At 46.8% G+C, this 23,797-nt stretch overlaps 1 protein-coding gene and 1 pseudogene across 4 annotated transcripts in view; one reads left to right on the top strand and one right to left on the bottom strand.

Moving 5' to 3' along the window:
- Positions 1–9,880: 9,880 nt before the first annotated feature.
- Positions 9,881–18,981, bottom strand: LOC141984536 (sulfotransferase 6B1-like; annotated as a pseudogene).
- The window catches only part of CEBPZOS (CEBPZ opposite strand), a 13,107-nt gene continuing 7,332 nt past the window's right edge, over positions 18,023–23,797 (top strand). The window contains exons 1-2 of one of the 4 annotated variants that reach the window (XM_074948979.1): positions 18,023–18,209; positions 19,825–19,933. In XM_074948979.1, the coding sequence (XP_074805080.1) occupies positions 19,831–19,933 (103 nt within the window). In that variant the 5' untranslated portion in view covers positions 18,023–18,209; positions 19,825–19,830. The other 3 variants (XM_074948978.1, XM_074948981.1, XM_074948980.1) reach the window with 3 other exon arrangements.

Genomic DNA, 23,797 nt, shown 5'->3' with positions numbered 1-23,797 from the left:
AGATATTGTGTATCAAAAATGTTTTTCAAAGTTCAGCTGCCAAAATATAAAGGGGGAATTTTCAGCAATTGTTGGTAGAACAGGAATTGTCCTTCCCTGTGCATGGCTGAGATAATGTGTGATTCGTGTTTTCCTAGGATTTCAGTTCTAATTTTTTGCTAGTGTAACCCACACACCTCCTGGGTGCGGTGTTCTGTCCCATCTAGTTGCACCAAGACCACTTAGCCCTGGTCTACACTAGGACTTTAGGTCGAATTTAGCAGCGTTAAATCGATGTAAACCTGCACCCGTCCACACGATGAAGCCCTTTATTCCGACTTAAAGGGCTCTTAAAATCGATTTCCTTACTCCACCCCTGACAAGTGGATTAGCTCTTAAATCGGCCTTGCCGGATCGAATTTGGGGTACTGTGGACACAATTCGATGGTATTGGCCTCCGGGAGCTATCCCAGCGTGCTCCATTGTGACCACTCTGGACGGCACTCTCAACTCAGATGCACTGGCCAGGTAGACAGGAAAAGAACCGCGAACTTTTGAATCTCATTTCCTGTTTGGCCAGCGTGACAAGCTGCAGGTGACCATGCAGAGCTCATCAGCAGAGGTGACCATGATGGAGTCCCAGAATCGCAAAAGAGCTCCAGCATGGACCGAACGGGAGGTACGGGATCTGATCGCTGTATGGGGAGAGGAATCCGTGCTATCAGAACTCCGTTCCAGTTTTCGAAATGCCAAAACCTTTGTCAAAATCTCTCAGGGCATGAAGGACAGAGGCCATAACAGGGACCCGAAGCAGTGCCGCGTGAAACTTAAGGAGCTGAGGCAAGCCTACCAGAAAACCAGAGGGGCGAACGGCCGCTCCGGGTCAGAGCCCCAAACATGCCGCTTCTATGATGAGCTGCATGCCATTTTAGGGGGTTCAGCCACCACTACCCTAGCTGTGTTGTTTGACTCCTTCAATGGAGATGGAGGCAACACGGAAGCAGGTTTTGGGGATGAAGAAGATGATGATGATGATGAGGTTGTAGATCGCTTGCTTGCTGTGAGCTGAGAAACCGGTTTTCCCGACAGCCAGGAACTGTTTCTCACCCTGGACCTGGAGCCAGTACCCCCCGAACCCACCCAAGGCTGCCTCCTGGACCCGGCAGGTGGAGAAGGGACCTCCAGTGAGTGTACCTTTTAAAATACTATACATGGTTTAAAAGCAAGCATGTGAAAGGATTAATTTGCCCTGGCATTCGCGGCTCTCCTGGATGTACTCCCAAAGCCTTTGCAAAGGGTTTCTGGGGAGGGCAGCCTTATTGCGTCCTCCATGGTAGGACACTTTAACACTCCAGGCCAGTAACACATACTCGGGAATCATTGTACAACAAAGCATTGCAGTGTATGTTTGCTGGCGTTCAAACAACATCCATTCTTTATCTCTCTGTGTTATCCTCAGGAGAGTGAGATATCATTCATGGTCACCTGGTTGAAATAGGGTGCTTTTCTTCAGGGGACACTCAGAGGAGCCCGTTCCTGCTGGGTTGTTTGCCTATGGCTGAACAGAAATGTTCCCCGCTGTTAGCCATGGGGAGGGGGGAGGGTTGAGGGGGTAGCCACGAGGTGGGGAGAGGCAAAATGCGACCTTGTAACGAAAGCACATGTACTATGTATGTAATGTTAACAGCAAGGTTTACCCTGAAAGAGTGTAGCCACTGTTTTATAAAATGTGTCTTTTTAAATACCGCTGTCCCTTTGTTTTTCTCCACCAGCTGCATGTGTTTCAATGATCACAGGATCTTCTCCTTCCCAGAGGCTAGTGAAGATTAGAAAGAAAAAAAAACGCACTCGTGATGAAATGTTCTCTGAGCTCATGCTGTCCTCCCACACTGACAGAGCACAGACGAATGCGTGGAGGCAAATAATGTCAGAATGCAGGAAAGCACAAAATGACTGGGAGGAGAGGTGGTGGGCTGAAGACAGTAAGTGGCGGGCTGAAGAGAGTAAGTGGCGGGCTGAAGACAGGGCTGAAGCTCAAATGTGGCGGCAGCATGATGAGAGGAGGCAGGATTCAATGCTGAGGCTGCTGGAGGATCAAACCAGTATGCTCCAGTGTATGGTTGAGCTGCAGCAAAGGCAGCTGGAGCACAGACTGCCACTACGGCCCCTGTGTAACCAACCGCCCTCCTCCCCTCCACACCCAGACGCCCAAGAACACGGTGAGGGGGCCTCCGGCTAACCAGCCACTCCACCACAGAGGATTGCCCAAAAAACAGAAGGCTGGCATTCAATAAATTTTAAAGTTGTAAACTTTTAAAGTGCTGTGTGGCATTTTCCTTCTCTCCTCCACCGCCCCTCCTGGGCTACCTTGGTAGTCATCCCCCTATTTGTGTGATGAATGAATAAAGAATGCATGAATGTGAAGCAACAATGACTTTATTGCCTCTGCAAGCGGTGATCGAAGGGAGGAGGGAAGGGTGGTTAGCTTACAGGGAAGTAGAGTGAACCAAGGGGTGGGGGGTTTCATCAAGGGGAAACAAACAGAACTTTCACACCGTAGCCTGGCCAGTCATGAAACTGGTTTTCAAAGCTTCTCTGATGCATACCGTGCCCTCCTGTGCTCTTCTAACCGCCCTGGTGTCTGGCTGCGCGTAACCAGCAGCCAGGCGATTTGCCTCAACCTCCCACCCCGCCATAAACGTCTCCCCCTTACTCTCACAGATATTGTGGAGCGCACAGCAAGCAGTAATAACAGTGGGAATATTGGTTTCGCTGAGGTCTAAGCGAGTCAGTAAACTGCGCCAGCGCGCCTTTAAACGTCCAAATGCACATTCTACCACCATTCTGCACTTGCTCAGCCTGTAGTTGAACAGCTCCTGACTACTGTCCAGGCTGCCTGTGTACGGCTTCATGAGCCATGGCATTAAGGTGTAGGCTGGGTCCCCAAGGATAACTATAGGCATTTCAACATCCCCAATAGTTATTTTCTGGTCTGGGAATAAAGTACCTTCCTGCAGCTTTTGAAACCAGACCAGAGTTCCTGAAGATGCGAGCATCATGTACCTTTTCCGGCCATCCCACGTTGATGTTGGTGAAACGTCCCTTGTGATCCACCAGAGCTTGCAGCACTATTGAAAAGTACCCCTTGCGGTTTATGTACTCGCCGGCTTGGTGCTCCGGTGCCAAGATAGGGATATGGGTTCCGTCTATGGCCCCACCACAGTTAGGGAATCCCATTGCAGCAAAGCCATCCACTATGACCTGCACATTTCCCAGGGTCACTACCCTTGATATCAGCAGATCTTTGATTGCGTGGGCTACCTGCATCACAGCAGCCCCCACAGTAGATTTGCCCACTCCAAATTGATTCCCAGCTGACCGGTAGCTGTCTGGCGTTGCAAGCTTCCACAGGGCTATCGCTACTCGCTTCTCAACTGTGAGGGCTGCTCTCATCTTGGTATTCATGCGCTTCAGGGCAGGGGAAAGCAAGTCACAAAGTTCCATGAAAGTGCACTTACGCATGCGAAAGTTTTGCAGCCACTGGGAATCGTCCCAGACCTGCAACACTATGCGGTCCCACCAGTCTGTGCTTGTTTCCCGAGCCCAGAATCAGCGTTCCACAGCATGAACCTGCCCCATTAGCACCATGATGCATTCATTGGCAGGGCCCATGCTTTCAGAGAAATCTGTGTCCATGTCCTGATCACTCACGTGACCGCGCTGACATCGCCTCCTCACCTGGTATCGCTCTGCCAGGTTCTGGTGCTGCATATACTGCTGGATAATGCGTGTGGTGTTTAATGTGCTCCTAATTGCCAAAGTGAGCTGAGCGGCCTCCATGCTTGCCTTGGTATGGCGTCCGCACAGAAAAAAGGCGCAGAACGATTGTCTGCCGTTGCTCTGACGGAGGGAGGGGCGACTGACAACACGGCTTACAGGGTTGGCTTCAGGGAGCTAAAATCAACAAAGGGGGTGGCTTTACATCAAGGAGTATTTCAGGCAGGACTTCACGGAGGGTTCCAATAAGAAATGGTGCACCTAAGTTATTGTTCTTATTAGAACAAGGAGGTTAGTCTGGCCTCTGATTGATACATGGCTAGATTTACCTCGCTGCAACTTCTCTGTGAATGACTGCAGTGTGACTTAGAGGAATGAGTCCCCTAGACGGGGGAGGGGGGGGAAGCAAATGAGTACAAAACAAATCTGGTCTATTTCTTGTTTTGATCCACTCCATCTATCTTTTACATCTTTGGCTGGCAGCAGATGGTGCAGAAGGACTGCATGCCATCCACATCTCAGGGCTGCTCGGCAGAAGATGGTACAATACGACTGCTAGCCATCCTCATCTCTTGCCTGCCCGGCAGAAGATGATGCAATAGGACTGCTAGCAATCCATATCGCCTGCCTGCTCACCATAAGATGGTTCAATAGGACTGACTGCAGGACTAAAGAGAATTACTTGATCAAGTCACTCCAAATTTAGTCCCTGTGCCCATGTCTGCCCAGGCGCTCCTGGTTGACCTCACACAGGTGACCAGGAGCACCTCGGACATGACGGCTACCAGTCCTATTGCACCGTCTGCTGCCACAAGGCAATGGGTTGCTGCTACTGTGTAGCAATGCAGTACCGTGTTTGCCAGCACCCAGGAGACATACGGTGACAGTGAGCTGAGCGGGCTCCATGTTTGCCGTGGTATGGCGTCTGCACAGGTAACTCAGGAAAAAAGGTGCGAAACGATTGTCTGCCCTTGCTTTCACGGAGGGAGGGAGGGAACGGGGGCCTGACGATATGTACCCAGAACCACCCGCAACAATGTTTTAGCCCCATCAGGCATTGGGATCTCAACCCAGAATTCCAATGGCAGCAGAGACTGCGGGAACTGTGGGATAGCTACCCACAGTGCAATGCTCCGGAAGTCGACTCTAGCCTCGGTACTGTGGAAGCACTCCGCCGAGTTAACGCACTTAATGCACTTAGAACATTTTCTGTGGGGACACACACACTCGAATATATAAAACCGATTTCTAAAAAAACAATTTCTATAAATTTGACCTAATTTCGTAGTGTAGACATACCCTTAGAGAGAGACAGAGAGATTAATGAGTTTGCTCTATAGCAGGGGTGGCCAACCTACAGGCGCCAACTTTGCAATGTGCCAGAGAGTGCTCACTGCTCCACCCCTGGCTCTGCCACAGGCCCTGCCCCCACTGCCCCCCCCTTCCCACACCCTCCCGAGCCTGCCGTGCCCTCGCTCCTCCCTCTCCCCCTCCGAGCCTCCTGCACGCCACAAAACAGCTGATGGGGAGGGAGGGAAAGGCGCTGATCAGCAGGGCTGTCAGTGGGTGGGAGGCGCTGGGGGCAGGAGCTGATGGGGGGGGCTGCTGACGTATTACTGTGGCTCTTTGGCAATGTACATTGGTAAATTCTGGCTCCTTCTAAGGCTCAGGCTGGCCACCCCTGCTCTATAGTCTTAGCTACCAGCCAGGTGGCTTTTAGCTCACACAGTAGAGGCTCATGCACTAAGCTCCAGAGGCCCCAGGTTTGACCCTGCCCGACGACAACCGGGGTCTGTCGGTGTTACACTAGCTTTGCTTTTTTTAATTAATTTTGAGTCAGGTCTTTTGTACAATAGTTGACATAATGTCTGTGGACTGACACATGACGTCAAATGCCTTTGGAATGGCTGACTGAATGACTGGATATAATTTTGGACTTTCTGAGCCCAACATTAGTGAAATAGAAAGGTTCTTTGTTTACATAAAGGTGATCTAGTCAGACCCTATTAGGTGACACCAGTGGCCTCAGAAGGAGAGTGCCCCATTCTGGTTTGCCAGTGAAGTCCTGCGGAGGAGTTCCAAGAGGGAGGAACCAGACACAGACCACCATCTTCAAGAACTAAAGGAAAGGAAGAAGCCTTTGCTTGCTTGCCTGAAATGGCTGCTGTCGTGGCTGTTGCTGCCAGCCATGCAATGCCAGCAGGTCTGATCAAGAGGGTTGTGCTTCCACCTCCCTCTGAGCGGTAGGAGTCATCTCAGATTTGACATCTACAAGCAAGTAATCTCTAGTCAGCCAGCAAGTCTATTGACATTAAAATGTCTGAGTCAGTGAGACCACTGGCTAATGTTTTCAACTGTATTCCTGCTTCTTGAAGCTGAATGAAACCACCAAAGTCACCACAATCAATCATTTTGGTTTTCTTTTATTTTCTATTAGTAGAGGGATGCCTCTATATCAGGATCTTGAACTGTTTTTTGGGGGGGGGGGGTTGGTTTTTTTTTTAATTCCAGCAGATGGCTGGTGAGTGTGTGTGGAGTGTAAGGGTATATAGAGTGCAGCACCTTCAGAGTAGTTCCTCAAATACTTAAACAGCCTTAGGTTAAACAACCTGCTGTCAAAAAGATTGCATGAATATATTCTATGGATTAGGAGATGCACATTTAATCCTGAGAAATCATGTTGTTTTCACCTACATTTGACATTTGAATATTAAAGGTAACAAGCTGTGTCATATTGAATTGTGTTGGAATGTTTCACTTTCACCTGCCCCCCTCCCTCCCACTCCCGCAGCTTGCACGCCAAACAAAATCAGCTACATTCACAGCCCTCATGTCCCTCCCTGGTAGTCAGCCTTTACTTGGCATATCTAATGTTTATTTTCTCCTACCAGCATTTAGAGCAGGCTCATGGGATAAATGAAAAAGATGTTAAAAACCCAACTGCTTCGGGTTTTTTGATTTTTTTAGTGAATTGTAGACAGCTTTCCCTACTGAAGTGAACATGGCTGCTACACGGTAAGAAAATAAAAAGGGGAACAGGCCAGAAAAAAAATCAAACCAGGTTTTTGGGGCGACTTGATAAGGAAATAGCAGGACACCTTCTAACTACGTACTGAGGCTAAAGTGTCTTAACTATTCAGCTGTCACTAAAATACCTTAGAGAGGGGAGCCTTGCTAACACTGGACCTTTAGGACCCTGTGTGACAGTATTTGGCTGCCAGTGTGCGTTCATATTGTCTGAACACAGCATTTGTAGTAAAGCCTCAGTTCTTCTACATGGTGAGGGAGGCTGAAAATGCAAGCACATTCCTCTTCTCAATTTAGTTGGAGCGAACGCTCCTTCTGCCAGACTATTTATCTCACTCACAACGATTATTTCTGGGACAGAAGCTGGCAGGCACCATCAAAAAGGAAAGTGAGAAAGGAAATAAAAGATAAAAACAAGAAAGCAAGAAAATGAGGTGAGCTCCAGCTGCCAGTCAGTCTTCTTCATTCTCCAGGTATCTATCTAGGGGCTAGGGGACAGACTAGCAAATCTAGTTAACTCCTTGGGTCTGCAACATCCATTCTTTCTCCAGAAACAATGGCAGGCAGTTAGAAAGGATTCATTTATATAGAATGCTTTAAACAAATCTCTTGGAAAATCAATTTAACATGTTGAATAGATTTCCAATGACTTCATCAGCTTTGAATAATGCCAGTACTTACTTTATTGCATTCTACACAGAATTCAACCAAACAACACATTGCAGCTAAAATGAGTTTAAAAAACAGGGACAGACCCTACAATCCTTGCTCATCCAAGTACAGTAACTCCTCACTTAAAGTCGTCCTGGTTAACGTTGTTACGTTGCTGATCAATTAGGGAACATGCTCGTTTAGAGTTGCGCAATGCTCCCTTATAACTTGTTTGGCAGCCGCCTGCTTTGTCCACTGCTTGCAGGAAGAGCAGCCCTTTGCAGCTAGCTGCTGGGCGCTTGGAATCAGGGTGTGCCGGCAGCCCCCTTGTCAGCTCCCCGCTCCCCTAAGTTCCCTGTGCGGCAGCTGCCCAGCAGGCTACCAATTGTCAGCAATTCATCTGTCCCTCCCCCCACTTTCATGCGCTGCTCCTGCCCTTCGCCTTGGAGCTGCTCCCAGGAGCCTCCTACTTGCTGTGAGGGGGGCGGGGTGAGAGGGAAGGGGGGGCTAATGTCAGGGTGTCCCCCTCCTCCCTGCTCCTGCCCCCCGCTTACCCCTTCTCCATATAGAGCAGGGTGGGGACACGACAGGGCTCAGGACTGAGAGAGCTTGCTGGCCGCAGCTGCTGTCTCAACTTGCTGATCTACTTAAAAAGGCAGTGTACTTAGAGTGCGGTCAGCGTACTTAAAGGGGCAATGTGCATCTCTCTCTTTCTCATACACACACACACGGTGTGTGTCTCTGTCTGCCATACTGTCTCCCCTCCCTCCATTTGTGCTGTCTTGTAGAGTGTGAAGCTACATTAACAACGTGTTAACCCTTGAGGCTCAGCTGAGTGCTAGTTCATCATTTAGCAGTAAGGCATTCCCTGGGAAATATCCCACCCTCTTCCATCCTTTGACTCCACCTCAGCCAAGCTTCACAATCATCATTGCTGTGTATAGTATTAAATTGTTTGTTTAAAACTTATACTGTGTGTGTGTGTGTGTGTGTATATATAATATAGTCTTTTGTCTGGCGAAAAACATTTCCCTGGAACCTAACCCCACCTATTTACATTAATTCTTATGAGGAAATTGGATTCACTTAACATCATTTCGCTTAAAGTCGCATTTTTCAGGAACATAACTACAACGTTAAGCGAGGAGTTACTGTACTCCCATTGAACTCAATGGCATTAATCACATGGAATTGATAGTTCACAAACCAACTGTGCATATATTACCTTTAATATACATTTAAGGTTATAGGCCTGTAGCGTACTATGCAATTAATCAACATTAATGCATATGCAAAGGGTTAGACCATGCCCTTGTCTTACTCAGTTGAGCAAATAAGGCCCCATCCATCCCCGGCCTAGCTAGAACTTGGGTCTGGTTTTGTTGTGGAGCTCAGCCTCTGCCCTCAGATACTTGCTGCTTCAAGAAAATGGACATAAGGGGATGGAGTCTTAGCTCTACCCCTTTCCCCCCTCACAGGCTGGAATAGTTGGCTTGGTGCAAGAGGGAGAAGTAAACTACACCCTTTCAAGGGCTGATATAACTTATTCCTTACCTGAAGCAAAAGTGGAGCAGGGGAGGAATTGTGCTTTGGTGGGATGACTCTTGAGGGTATGTGTCTAAAGGTACAATCTGGCCCAAAGTACATTTTAATAATATTAGAAACATAGCTCATTTTCACCAGTGAGCATGGACTGATAACTCCTTGAGTTATAGAAATCAGAGATGGAAAAAGCCTAGCAGGTCTCGTCCATCCCACTGCCTCTATATAATTGTTCTTTATAGTACATGCTCAAGTGCTTTCTCCGATCTAGTTTTAAAATCATGCATGCGATGAGAAGCTGTAGAAACCTGTTGGGACACTTCCACAGTTAGGGTTAAGGAAATGTTTTCTGATATGCACTCTAAACATTTCTTTCCTCGCTTTCATCCCTTTATTCCTACCTATTTCAGCACCCTAATCAATTCCACTCTTTCTGTTCTAGTATAATAATGGGAATACAACGATCCACAGTGCATAGTTACACTATGTCGTTCCTTATAAATCCCTGATCACTTATGTTGCTCTTCCATGAATTTTCCCCAGTTTGGCTAAGTCTTTCTGGTATCTAGGTGTCCTAAATTACAGAAGTAATTGTGGTGCAAGTAATCTTATCTCTGGTCAGCAAAACATTTAAACTCTTGCTTAATTTATGAGTAATCCCACTGACTACACTGGGATTGAAGCAGGTGCTTAAAATTAAGCACGTGCTTAAGTGGTTTACCGAACTGAAGCCTGTATTCTGATAATACAACAGAACCAAACTTAGTAGAAATTTAATCTTACACTAACAAGTTACAAATTACAACTGAGATATTCGTCCTGATTTAAACTATTCCTTTTAGAGTATATTTAAAAAATAAAATTAAAAAAAACATATCGAAGTGAGACTTTTCTGTCACCATTCTCAGGCCTTGCAGTAGACATCATACTTCAGATTTGCTTTCAGCTTGGTTCCCCCTAAACACTCTTTAAATTTAGCATCCATTTCCTGGCTTTGAGCTTCAGTAAAAAGGTTCTTCCAATCTCCAACAGCACCTGGAATAAACAAAAGTAAGAAAAGGATACCCTTGACTATGATGACTGTAGGGACAGATTTAAAAGAAGAATGTCAGATTCCTTTATTATGGTATTTGGGGACAATGCATGTTCATATGCCAGAAATAAACATCTGTTCAGAGGAGGAAAAGTGCATACAGGGCCTGATCCACCGTTGCCTGCACCTTGTATAGTCATTTATACCACTACAAGGTGAGTATAAAGAGTGGATATAATGCTTTTGTTCTGATTTGGTTGTATTTGCACGGGTGTAAAAAAGACTATGCAAGGTGCAGTGCAAAGGCCCAAAGAATTCATAAGTATGACTTGCAACTGCAAGAACAGATTGTCCCCACTTGCAAAATTTGGATCCAGATTTTGAATACCCCTAAATCTGAGGATGTATGGATCTGGGACTGTAGTCTCGTCCATTCCAAAGATACTTGTCAACCTACAGGTTGCTTAGATCCAAGATTTTGATTCAGGCCCATAATTAATCCCAGTAGTTGCTTAAGAAACTCAAGAAGAAAATTCTATAGAGATTTAATGGCCTAAATCAAGTTTTAGAGCCCGTTCCATCTCCCACTGAAGTCAGCGGGAATCTCTCCATCGCTGTAATGGGAGCTGGGGAAAGCCATGACTGTGCTATGCTTTAAGGAAACAGGGTAATCAAAGTGATCTATTTATTGATTTTGACCCATGTGGAAATATCAAGTGACTCTCTAAAAGCACTATCCGTGTTTCTCAAACCATTTCTAACCTAGATAATTAGAAAGGAAGAAAGGTCGATTGCCTCCTGTTCCAGATTCCTGTCAAAATTAAATTAAATATAATCATTGACAATCCTCGGATTTTTTTTTAAACACAAATTTACCTTTACGGAAGAGAATCGGACCAACTGAGCCATAGATCTCCTGGGATTTTTTTCTCGTTACTTGGAAGCTTCCCCTGTCTGCAATAGACTGAATCTGCTCTGCTTTGAGAGAATCCAAAGAATTCAGCTATTTGCTTCGCTCCAGAAGCCAAGTTCTGAAAACAATGTAGTGAAAGGGGTAACATAATATGTTTGCTCTGAAAAAAGAAGTTCCCTTTTTGACTGGTGTGTGATCTTGACGCATTAATAACACTTTCACACACAATGCATTTTATATCACCTTGATGCTAAGTGTTACAGATTTGTATCCATGCTCAACTTGTTGCTATAAGATGTTTTGGGCGCCATTATATCTCATTGAGGTCACTAGGAGCTTTGCCATTGACTTGAGTAGGAACAGGATCAGATAAGTCTTGCCTGCAAGTATCAACAGCTTTACCTCTTTCAGGTCTTCGTATGTTATAATCATAATATTTTCATCCTCAGTGTGTTTGTTCTAGGCAACCACGTGGTCAAAATAGGAACCCCAGCTGACTGAAAAGAAGATAGAAACCAAGCTTCAGCCTGTATGTTCAATAATTAGGTTTTTGTTTCTCTTTAACTAAGAATCACTTTTGCTGCCTTCAGGTTATACCCATGCAAATAAACAGAACAGAACATCTGTTCAGTTGTGCAGTGTTGTACAATGGAGAAGGCAAGATTTCTCTCTGACTCTTGTAGGCTAGAGGTTTATGTCCTGAAGCACGAACTCCTCTATCTATACTATTGTTTTAGCTTCCATAAGTACATATGCTGTTATTAGGGATCATTCTGAGCAGCCAAGTCCAGATCTCTATCTAGATCTAAACTTCCCTACATTTTGGAAGAAGTGCTTAGAACTGGGATTTTGGTTTGGTCCCAGATGCAGAAACTGAAATGTCTTCACTAGCACTTTTGATTCTGATCAGATCTTGCTTGAGGCTGGCCCTAGTTGGCAGAGGTTTTGCCCAGACATTAAACTACTATGAAAGTTCATGACTCAAGGGACAACATAATGCCCAGAAGCAGCACTATCTTAGAACTTTCCTCACATTCTGGAGTTCAATTGCAACAATAACTATCAATTAATTTTAGCATTACACAGCTGTTTTCATATTGGCCCCATTTAGTTTGTGTAAAACATTTTTTTCTGCTGCTTAATCTTTCAGATACATTCAAAAATAGTAATTGTACCTTTTCTACTCATGAACTCTGAGAAAAACTCATCCCAGGAGTTATAACTGGGGACGTCTGAGACGTTGTTTAAGAAATGGAAAAACGATGCAGCGGTATCTTGAGGATTTCGAAACAACACCAGTATCTGGAGTGGGAGGGAGAGGTTAGCAATTTTTAGATCTTTTATTTCCCGGGATAACTACAGTGATAGTACAACCAAACATTCTGTAACCAGTAATGTACTGTAGCTATTAAATATTTTCATTTATATGTAAGACATGAAAAGCAAGCTCAAAATGTTGGCCATAATAAAGTCTCTGGCCACTTTTAAAGCTTGATCTTGTGGTCAAAGAATCATAAAAATGAAAGACTGAAAAAGCCTATATTATTATCATTAATATCCTTCCCTGTCCATGGGGCATTGCTCCCTATTGTTACCTTAGACCTGGTGAATTTCCACTGCAGGTTACAGCCTGTTATTGTGCAAAGCACTATTGCTTTCTCCCTCTGGAAACTGTAGCTGTGCTGTCCCCTTTTATTCCCATTTTCTATGTTATGGCAACAATTATGTCAGCTCTTTTGGATAGTTACTGTAAGCATTTTTTATCACAATTTGTCAGTGTGAAAATAATTCTACTGGATCTCTCAAGTGACTAAATACAATACAATCTTTAAAAAAAAAAAAATCCTAAACTGCTCCTTGACAGCCTGCACTTTGGGCTTTATTCTGCTCAAATACCATAAGGGTCAAACTCACTGAGACCTATTGATGTGTGGAATAGGAATAGAATTTAGCCATTGATGTATTTGTATATTTTCAAAAAATATTTCTAAAACAGAGAGTAAAAACAAGGGGGACATAGCTCCTTCCCTGTAATAACTTGCAGGAAGGGATTGGGGTATAGGAAGCTCCCCAAGCAGCTCAGATCATTCTGTCAGGGAGTGGGTGTCTGTTACCCCCATTAAGAAATAAACAAGGGGTACTACACTCATGGATTGTCCAAATCCTTCTCTGCACTGGGCCTGGAACCCCCTGTCCTGTCACCTCTCTGGATACCTGATAGGGTTGCTCCAATAGAACTGTATTGTTAGGTCACTCCCCACCTGTTTCTGCTCCTTGGAGTCACCTCTTCAGAGGTTTCCATAAGTACTCTGCTCTAAAGATAACCAGCATGATTCGATGCTCGTTGCCCTAGAGGATTGGCAAGGTGTGACAACAATGTGTGTCCTTGGTCCATAGCATCATCCCCCTGGTCCTTGTGGAGATCCCCTTGGAAGGTTTGCCTCAGGGTCCATGGAGATGGTCCTGCAGAGTTGGCTGAGCCATAACTTACCGTGCACTGAGAAATCCCCCCGTGCATTCCAGAAACAACAAGAAATACATGATGCAAACAGGTTCAACCTCATGCTTTCTGTGAAAAGCTGTGGCCTGAAAGGATGTTATCCTTCCTTCTCCATTCTTCTCCCCAACTTCCTCACTCTTCAGTCTCTTGTCCTCTTGTGTTTTCATATTAGCTTTACATTGTTAGCCCATTGGGGTAGAGATCTTGTCTTTGTATTCACCAGTAAAGCACCACATATGCCTGCACTGCTTTATAAATAATAACCTCTGCCTCAGTGTGATTCTCTGTGAAAGAGAGTTAACTGTACTTCCCTACTTAACAGGTGTTGTGAGGCTAAGTTTTAAATTGCAGTTTCCTGTTTTCCTTTTAGTTCTTTACACACGCGCCCATCCTCTCCATTTTTTCCTTTATAAAACTTGGGAAATTAAATGCAAAAGTTCCATTTAATGCTAGTTAAGGTTGTGAGATTAAGCACTCAAATGTCAGGAAATTTTTTAAAAAATAAGGTTTTGCTGGCAATGGGTTACTCCACCACATTAGACATATATAATATTTTCTGTTCCTTTCTCTTGTGTTCAATGTAACCCTTAACAAATGCCTTTTCATTGATGTATGCCTGTTGCATGGTATCAAAATTCTCCAGCTGCCCCACTCTGTTACAGGTATTGGAAACCTGCAGGGAGTTGCAGATTCATTCCTCTGAACTCATTAGCAATGTCTTGTCTCTTGTTAAAATTTCCCATCATTGATTTATCACAAGCTGCATTCGTATTAGCAATAGTGGGGAATTTTTTTAAAAATCCCCCCCAGTGCAGACAAAGCTATAGAACCAGGTGTGGCTCATTAAACTAACTGAATTTCTGAATATCTCCAAACTGTAGTGGTGTTTGAAATATAAACCAAACCAAATTATGTAAATAGCCCTTATCCTCATATTAGGCCAGACAAAAAAACCTACAATCCCCAAAATCCTTAAATTATGAGATATTCCAAATCAGATCCACATTTTCAGCTCACCTCTCATTTTGTATTTGTCCCATTTCTGCTGCTTTGGCTTCCTGTCTCTCCATGGTTGAGATATTTACCTTAACCACTGCAAGCCAATTTCTTAAGTCCTTACTAAGGCAAAACTCCCATGGGTGATCAGCATATCTCACAATTAGGCCCACAGTAAGGTCTTTATGATTGGGCCCCCATTGGATTACATCATTTATTCATTCTATTGTAACAGGTTTCTCAACAAAAGATTAAATAAAATTGCACAGGTTCTCCTCTGCAGACCCCTTTGCAAGGTAGAGATCCTCTCTTACATCCATATTATCTCTTAAAACCATAAACCCCCATCTTCTCAAAATGCTTCTCTCCACAGTCCACCAGAAAAAGGAACATGGACTATTGGTGTACTATATTCCAGTCTGGACTGTTTTCTAGTCACTAGGTAAACCATATCAGATCTGGCAAAAACAACTTGAAATTTAAAAATGTTAAAGAAAAGCTTAAACTTCTGCAAAAGCAGCCAATATGCCCTGTCACTTTTCCATCATAATTAGTAACAACACTTTCTCTATTTCATCAGCTACTTTATTCTGTTGTTTTGCCATGTTTGTTGCCTTTGAGTGAAATTGCAGTGTTAGAACAACAATTGCCTTTAAATGGACAGATCTGAAGGGTGGAGAAAAATCCTGGCACTACTCCCTTTTTTTTTTAGAACAAAATATCTCATGTTGTTCTCCATATGCAAACCCCAACCAATCAGGTATATTTCTCTCCTCCTTTTCCATCTTACTGAGAAAGGGTCCAATTCAGCAACACTTAGTCCTAAAAGTTAGGCTTACTCTTATAAGTAGTACCACTGAAGACCAATAGGAGTGGCAGGATTGGGCCCACTGATACAAACAGGTATAGGAGACAAATCAGTAAGAATGGGAAGCAAAATATTAAATTTAACCTTATATAACATTAACAGGAAGCAAGCCTCTCACACCAATATAATGTTGTTTTTATTTTGGCAACAAACTATTTCTGTAATTAAAGAAAGCTTTTCAGCCCCATATCACTGATTTAGAGGAAACAGATGTAAAGTCTATGGGTAACAATAATAGAAGACAGTACAATAAAAAGCATAAGGCATAAAGAATAACAATCAAATTAATTCCAGGAAAGCAAAACTAACATCATAGCTTTAAAATAGTGTTTAAAATATCATCATAGCTTAAAATCCCAATGCCTACAGTGGAAGGTATTGTACATTAATGTCCCCTTTTATGCTAAAGAGACAATAAAATGCTGAACGCTTACATTTAGCAGGGCTTTTTTCCCCCCAATGTGCCCAGAATAAGATTTAGATCCCTCTGTAATGTACTGGATTTATGTATATAATCAAGTTTCACTTTAGCAGTTGACTCCGACAGAGAATATGGGACTTGCTAGTAGTAGCTAAGGGACTTTTCCATTAGCTCAAGCAGTAGAGATCTGTATCTAAGCATTATAAGCATATTCTTAATTTTATGCTTCACTCACTCTAGTGGAACTACTCACAAGCTTAAAGTTAGGCACTTGCTTGAGAACCTTGTTGAAGGATGAGGTTTCGAGCAGCAGTGTGTGATTTGTACAGTAATTGTCTATTTTCAGCACCTGGAGCTGTAATCACAGTTGGACTGAGCTACTGATGCATTTTGTGGAAAACAGGGGCCCTGTGAGCCCTACAGTCAAAGATGAGAGGCAAGAAAGGTCAGGTGGGTATCACAAATGGCAGGCTCAGTACAGACGCAGCCAAGCCCACCAGAGAACAACACACAATGGCAACTTTCTCCTTCCCCTTCTGTTGGGAGAAGAGATCCTGGCTATCGCATTGCACCCTGCTGGCAGACTGGGAGCAATGAAGGGAGGCTAACACTGAGTATGTGTAGGTGTGGAAGGAACGCAGCAGGGAATGACAGCCATAACTGAGCAAGAGGGAAATAATCATCACTTGTTATATGTTATAAAAATGTTAAAACAAAATACAGTTTCTTTTGGTTGTTTCTCTGCACTGTAAGTATGATACTAGTCTGGTCTAAGAGTCCTCAGCTATGCCCAGATCATTATTATAATCACACCAGCAAAGTCTGAAAATATTGAAATATACTGCTGAGTAATATTAGCATAGGGAAGACATTAATCCACACTTAATTACAAACTCTCTTAGTGGCTCCCAAGAGAGAGCCCTCTCAGTCAATGAACAATTCCCCAATCCTACTCTCTGGGCTCTCTTACAAAGAAAGGAATGGATCCGCTCAAGAGTAACTCCATCTACCCCTGCTCAAGTTCTCAAGCAGGTCAGCAGCCTCTCATAATATTCAAGGCTATATTGAGTATGGGTTGGAAGTTGAACTCAAGCTGAAGAAGGTTGTAGGCTATTCAACTACATTTTACTGAGAAGGGAGAAAAATCTGTGATCTTTCTGACTGCATTATGAGCTGGTGCACTCTTTGGGTGTTACTGCTGAACATATTTGTGAAATATTAAGACCTCCTGTACAGTACACTCCAAACCTCTGGGCCACCATTTCCATTATTCTACTGATAGAAGCAGCTGTCTATAAGAAAGGAAATTCACAGGTGCCATCACCAGGCCTGGCAGAGCATGAGCGTTGTCTTTTCCTGGCCCAGACAAACCCACAAACGCTTCTCTCACTCCCTTTATAGTTTCAAAACCTAACTAGGACCTCTACAGGTTACTTGAGGCATTAGTCACCATTGTTTGGGCAAAACCAGCTGCAAGTCAAAGCAGCAGCAGTTGTGTGTTGTCAGTCCTGTGCTTCCTTTGTTGGGAATGCCCAAACACAGCTCCCATTTCCTGCTATATTTAAAAAACAGAAGGTGCAGTTTGTGGACAATGACCTCCAAAACAAAAGAATCCTTCACTGCTTGGAAAACATAAAAAAGCTCTAAAAATATCAGTGGATCTGATCCTGAGAGACACAGGCAGAGGGGCAGTATGTTAGGGGCAGGATCCCAGTGCAGAGCCTGGAGCTGGGTGTTTGGTGTGGGTTGCAGACACGATGCTGGCGCAGGGGCGGAGAGTTTTGGGCCAAGTTGGGAGCCAGATCCACAGCACAGGGGCAAGGTGTTTGGCACGTACTGGAGGTAGGGTCCCAAGGCAGGGTGTTTGGGGCACGGTGGGGGAGCAGTGTCCTGAGTATGTTGAGGGTGCGGTCCTGGGGTGGGGCTCGGCTGGAGCGTTTGGGAGTGTTGAGGGGGTCCCTGGGCATGTTGGGAGCAGGGCTGGAGTGGTTGGTGCATGTTGGGGACAGGATGTCGGGAGGGGGGTGTTGAGGGCCGACGCCCAGGGCAAGGGCAGGGCATCTGGCCCGTGTTGGAGCTGCAGTCCCGGGGCAGGAGGCTGGGGCGGAGCCGAGGCTTGGGGGGCGCGTTGGAGGGCGGGGTCTGGGTGCTGGCTCCCGGGGTGTGGCCGGGATGAGAGCTGCAGGTCGGGGCGGGGTCCCGGGATGTTTGGGGGCGTTAGGGGGCCGGGCGCGGCTCCGAGCAGGGGCAGATTGGGCAGCGTAGGGCTGGGCTCAGCGCCCGCGGTAGCGGCAGGTGGCGCTGTGCTGGGAGGGGGCTGCTTAGAACCGCCTACGCTGTGGGGAGACTGATCGTTGGGGGCAGGCGGTTGTACGCATGCGCTCACGGTCAGCGTCTCCAAACCGAGCCTCTACGCTGCTGTGTATGCACGCACGTTAACGGGCGCAATACCAGACTGCGCCTGCGCTGGGGAGCGAGTCCCTTCCCTCTCAAGGGTATAAGGTAAGCGGACGTGCGGCGAGTCGCGATATCCGCCGCAGGGGGGTGAGGGGAAGGGCGCGCGCTGTCTACTGCCGCTTCGCGGGGCTGTGAGCAGGGCCGCTGGTTGCTGGGCCGCGCGCCCCTCGCTGCAGCAGGTGAACGGGGGGGGGAGGGGTGACCGTAACGAGCCCTCAAGTTATGATGCGGAAGTAGAATCTGTCTTGTGCTTCCGGGTCACTCTGCTTGTGGCTGCCGTTGGCGTGAGCGACCTAGTCGGGGCCGTGAGCACAAGGGGCGAGGCTTGGAAACCCCGTGCGGGGTGGGGATTCAGCGTTGCGGGTCTTCCCCCGCATTTCGTTCCACCCCGTCGCGCCCGCAGGCCGCTCACGTGCCCTCGCCGAGATCTGGGGGTGGGGGGAGAGGGTCACGTGTTTCACACGTGGCTCCTGCCCCTCACGAGGCGCTGGCGAGTTGCTGCGGGCGCGCTCCCGGCTCCGCGCTCCTAACCCCTTTCGTGCCCGTTGGCTTTACTAGTTGCTCGCTAGCGGCCCTGTTTCCCGCCTGATTCCCCTGCCCCTCCTCCCTCCCCTGCCCGCGGCCTTTCCGGCCTCTTCCTGTCTCAACTGCTGTGTGGCCTCCGGGCTGGGCTCCCCTGCGGGGCAGACCTGGGCGCCATGGGGCCGAGCGTGTTTCTGGCCCGTCTATGGCTGTTCGTGCCGCCCGTGTCAGACCCTGGTGCCTCGCTTTGCCGACGAATCCAGGCCTCGCCTGGCGCCTGCAGCGCGCTAGGCATTGGGCCGGCCACTTGCAGCCCTGGCGTGATCCCAAGGCCGAGAGTGGCCAGGCTTGGCCGTAGTGCGAGCACGTGTGTTGGCTGAAGGCTCGCTGCGGCCCCTCTCAGCTGGCACAGACCCTGTACTCCCTTTCCGGCTCTCTGACAGCTGTAGGGTCTGCCGCATTGATTTTAGTGGGAGCTAGTTGGGGGCCTGGAGCCGGCCGAGGGGGAAAAGACACCATGCAATAGTCAACTCTTGAAGCAAAAGTTGTTTTCAGAGCTGTAAATTCCAGATGTTAAAGGTGACTGGCAAGCCACCTCTTCAGGGTGCCATCAATTGCAGCAGTATGTGGTAGAGGCCCCAGTAGTCAAGCAGAAGGGGGCGCAGGTCAGTACCAAACCTTTGGGTCCAGTGAGGACTAGGACACCTTTAACTAATGATGTCACATCATGCATGGAACCTTGCTTGGGAATATGGCTCACATAAATGTTGAGCTTTATATTTAACTATCCAGAGCGTTACTTTTGTAAAATTTTGTTTTAAATATATACAAAGGACCTAGAAAAAAAATAAATCTATAGGATTTCAAGATAATATGCTGAATGCTCCTTCTTGGGCCTGATCCAGCACCCACTGAAGTCAATAGAAACTCCCATGGACTTCGGTGGCTATTGGTTTCATCCCTAGTCAGTATATTTGAGGCATTCCACACTTGCAGTACTCCGATGAACTCAAGGTGAAGATATTTAATGATTTAAGAATAAGCAGAAATTCTTATGGTATCTTTATTACAATTTTAGTTCAAGAATGAAAACATTAGCATCTTTATAGTAGTGCTTATCCAAATCTATCTTTGAAAGTTAGGCATGGAACCTGTTGCAAGAAAGATCTTCAAAGGAGTTCTACTTTTGGAAGTGGCTGGGGTCGCTGGAGCGTATTTACTATTTTACAGAATGGACACAAGTCAAGGTAATAAAATGGTTTTAGAAATTACTTCTGATAGTGGGTACCAACGTTTCTTACACTAAAAGTGAAAAATTAGTAGAGTGTGGATAAGGTAGCAGAATGTTGATGCCCTAAATTAAAAAGTTGAAACTTCTGTTCACACCAGTCCATACCGTTTTTCTACTCTCCATTTTCCTGTTTTTTCTCTTGCCTTTTTCTGTAAACAGAGTAGCTGTGAAGAAATCAACTGTGCATGCAATATTGGGGTAGGGGGAGACTGTGCTTAAGAGGAGACAGAATTTACTGGGTTATGTCCCAAGAACTTAGCCTAATAGTACATGACTGAGACTTATTAGGTGGTTAGATGTATCCTGAGGTAGTGAGGTGCAGGGGGAATAGAACCATCATGAAATAATTTTCTGTTTCAGCAGTCTGTATATTAACTGTGTAACACAGAGGTGGGCAAACTACAGCCTGCGGGCCACATCCGGCCCACGGGACCCTCCTGGCCCGGAAGGCCCCTCCCCTGCCGTTCCCCCTTTCCTGCAGCCTCAGCTCACTGGCGCTCTGGACGGCACGACTGTAGTGGCGCCAGCCACTGTTACTCCAGGCAGTGCAGTAAGGGGGCAGGGAGCGGGGGTGTGGGATAGAGGGCAGGGGGGTGGTCAGGGGGTAGGGGTGTGGATAGGGAACAGGAGGGTTGAATGGGGGCAGGGGTCCTGGGGACAGTCAGGAAGGAGATTGGGGGGGCGGGGGGTTGGGGAGGTTGGATGGGGTGGCTGGGGAGGGTCAGGGGACAGGGAGAAGCGGGGGTTGGATGGGGCAGAGGTCCTGGGGGGCAGTCAGAAATGAGAGGAAGGGTCGGATGGGGCAGTGGGAGGCAGTCAGAGGACAGGGAGCAGGGGGGGTGATGGATGGGGCAGGGATCCCAAGGGGGCCCTCAGGGAATGAGGGGGTTGGATGGGGCAGGGTTCCTGAGGGGGGCTGTCTGGGGGCGAGAAGCGGGAGGGGTTGGATGGCGGTAGGGGCTGGGCCATGCCTGGCTGTTTGGGGAGGCACAGCATCCCCTAACTGGCCCTCAGTACAATTTCTGAAACCCAGTGTGGCCCTCACACCAGGCGCGGGAAAACTTTTTGGCCTAACAGATGAAATCTGATTAGTAATCTGTTGTGGAATTATTACCTCCCCAAAACCATACGCCAAGGACAGAGACAAGGTTTCAAGTAGGAAAAAAGTCATCTAAGCATTTGTTGCTGAAAGATTGTATTGGTGAAAAAGAAATTGTTCATCTATTAGATTAGATCTATTAGACTCTTGAGGGAATTCTGTGCCAAAAAAATAATTATACACACAATATTTTAAAGTTCTGCAAATTTTGTCAATAGATGGGGAGGCTCCAGCATGTTAGTGGGGAGCACAGGCCACTGGTGGCATGGAGGTGGGAGATCACCCTGCAGTGCGTGCTCCCTCCGTGCCTGACACAGACTTGGTGAGGACCTTGACATATCACAAGGGCTAGGACTGCCCCTCTGTGCCAGGCATACTGGATGTGGGCAGGCAGGCTCAGCCCAGCAGGATCCAAATGTGGAGGGATTGGTGTGGGCATCTCAATGCGGGGGTCTGTGTGCATGGGCAAGGGGACTATCGGGTGGGTACAGGTGAAAGTGGTTGGGGCTCAGCGGGGGGGAGCAGGTGCTGGGGGAGTGAAGCTTGATGCAGTCTGGGTGCAGGGGGTTGGCAAGGTGGGGATTCAAGTGCAGGGGCTCAGTGGGGATGGTCTGGGTGCAGGGGGCTCCAGATGCAAGGGGTGAGGCCCAGCAGGGAGGTCTGGATATGGGGGGGTCCAGATGCATGGGGTTGGGCAGATATGGGGGCAGCTTCCTGTACATTGATCCCTCCACCCATGGTTGAGGAGCAATGAGGGCAGGAAGCAGGGGGTGTGTGGAGCTTCATACAGCCAGGGGAGGTTTCTTGGGGTTGGTCTGACCCAGCTGTGGCTGCTCCATGCAGAGGAAGAGGAAGTTCCATCCTTCCCAGCACAGGGTAGGAGCTACAGGCCAGGATGTCCCCACGTCCACCCACAGTGGTGATTTAGCTCTCCCTTGGCTGCTCCAGGCACCCGAAATGATGCACCTGCACTGCTGAGGAGGGGCATGTGACTGCTTTTGCAGCTTCCAACAAGACGGATGTGGAAAAATTGGAAAGAGTCCAGTGGATGGCAACAAAAATGATTAGGGGGCTGGAGCACATGACTTATGAAGAGAGGCTGAGGGAACTGGGATTGTTTAGTCTGCAGAAGAGAAGAATGAGGGGGGATTTGATAGCTGCTTTCAGCTACCTGAAAGGGGGTTCCAAAGAGGATGGAACTAGACTGTTCAGTGGTAGCAGATGACAGAACAAGGAGTAATGGTCTCAAGTTGCAGTGAGGCTGGTGAAGCACTGGAATGGGTTACCTAGGGAGGTGGTGGAATCTCCTTTCTTTGAGGTTTTCAAGGTCAGGCTTGACAAAGCCCTGGCTGGGATGATTTAGTTAGGTTTGGTCCTGCTTTGAGCAGGGGGTTGGACTAGATGATCTCCTGAGGTCCCTTCCAACCCTGATGTTCTGTGATTCCCTGGCAGAAAGTTCTACTTCTGTGGGGAAGCAAAAAAATCTGTAGGGGACATGAATTCTGTGTGCATGCAGTGGTGCAGAATTCCCCCAGCAGTAATCTATAGCACATAAATTATGTGAGAGAGATTTATTAGGGCCTGGAGAAACCTCACTCTGCCCAAGACAAAGCCTAGCTCACATCAAATGAGCCCTCAGATCTAGAGGGTTTAACAGATTCACTGTGAGCTAAGGCTCTCCCAGGAGATTGTAAGAGTTTTATACTGCCACCAATTACTCTAGTATCTGAGTGCTTTCCAAATCAACCAAAAAATTCTCGTTCTATCTACAGATATTTGTGACTTGTAGCACAGCTTCAGGGCAGGTCAGAATGCAAAGATACACTTGTTCTCTTCAAACAGAATGTTAGGGATCGGTTGCCATCTGAGTTGCAGTTCTACTCTAGGTCAGATTTAGATCAGATGATCAGAAATGGAGTTATGTAGAACTAAAGAGCTTTGAAAAGAAGGCAGGAATAGCCAGAGAATCACCTTATCCTAGTTCAGGGGGGGGAAAAGAAAAAAGGTTGTGGGGGATGTCTGTGGGTGATGTAGTAGTCATAGAATCATAGAATATCAGGGTTGGAAGGGACCTCAGGAGGTCACCTAGTCCAACCCCCTGCTCAAAGCAGGACCAATCCCCAGTTAAAGCATCCCAGCCAGAGCTTTGTCAAGCCTGACCTTAAAAACTTCCAAGGAAGGAGATTCTACCACCTCCCTAGGTAACGCATTCCAGTGTTTCACCACCCTCCTAGTGAGAGAGTTTTTCCCTAATATCCAACCTAAACCTCCCCCACTGCAACTTGAGACCATTACTCCTTGTCCTGTCATCTTCTATCACTGAGAATAGTCTAGAACCATCCTCTTTGGAACCACCTCTCAGATAGTTGAAAGCAGCTATCAAATCCCCCCTCATTCTTCTCTTCTGCTGACTAAACAATCCCAGTTCCCTCAGCCTCTCCTCATAAGTCATGTGTTCCAGACCCCTAATCGTTTTTGTTGCGCTTCGCTGGACTCTCTCCAATTTAGGTCATTAGGTACAAAACTTTAGGTGTGTTAAGGGATAACATTGGCTCAAATTTAGGTTTGCACAGAGGATGGAGACACTATTTTCAGCTCCCAGGATGGCACTGATAAGGTTAATTTGCAGCCAAATAAAGGAAGTTGTCTGGAGGTGCCTGGTTATTGACTGAGAGATCTAAGGCAGGAGTTCTCAACCTTTTTCTTTGTGCCCCTCCACAA

The sequence above is a fragment of the Natator depressus genome, chromosome 3, assembly GCF_965152275.1.
Source record: "Natator depressus isolate rNatDep1 chromosome 3, rNatDep2.hap1, whole genome shotgun sequence".
In the NCBI taxonomy this organism is placed as follows: Eukaryota; Metazoa; Chordata; order Testudines; family Cheloniidae; genus Natator; species Natator depressus.
The sequence above is the reverse complement of the archived record's forward strand: the minus strand, read 5'-3'. Positions and strand labels throughout refer to the sequence as shown.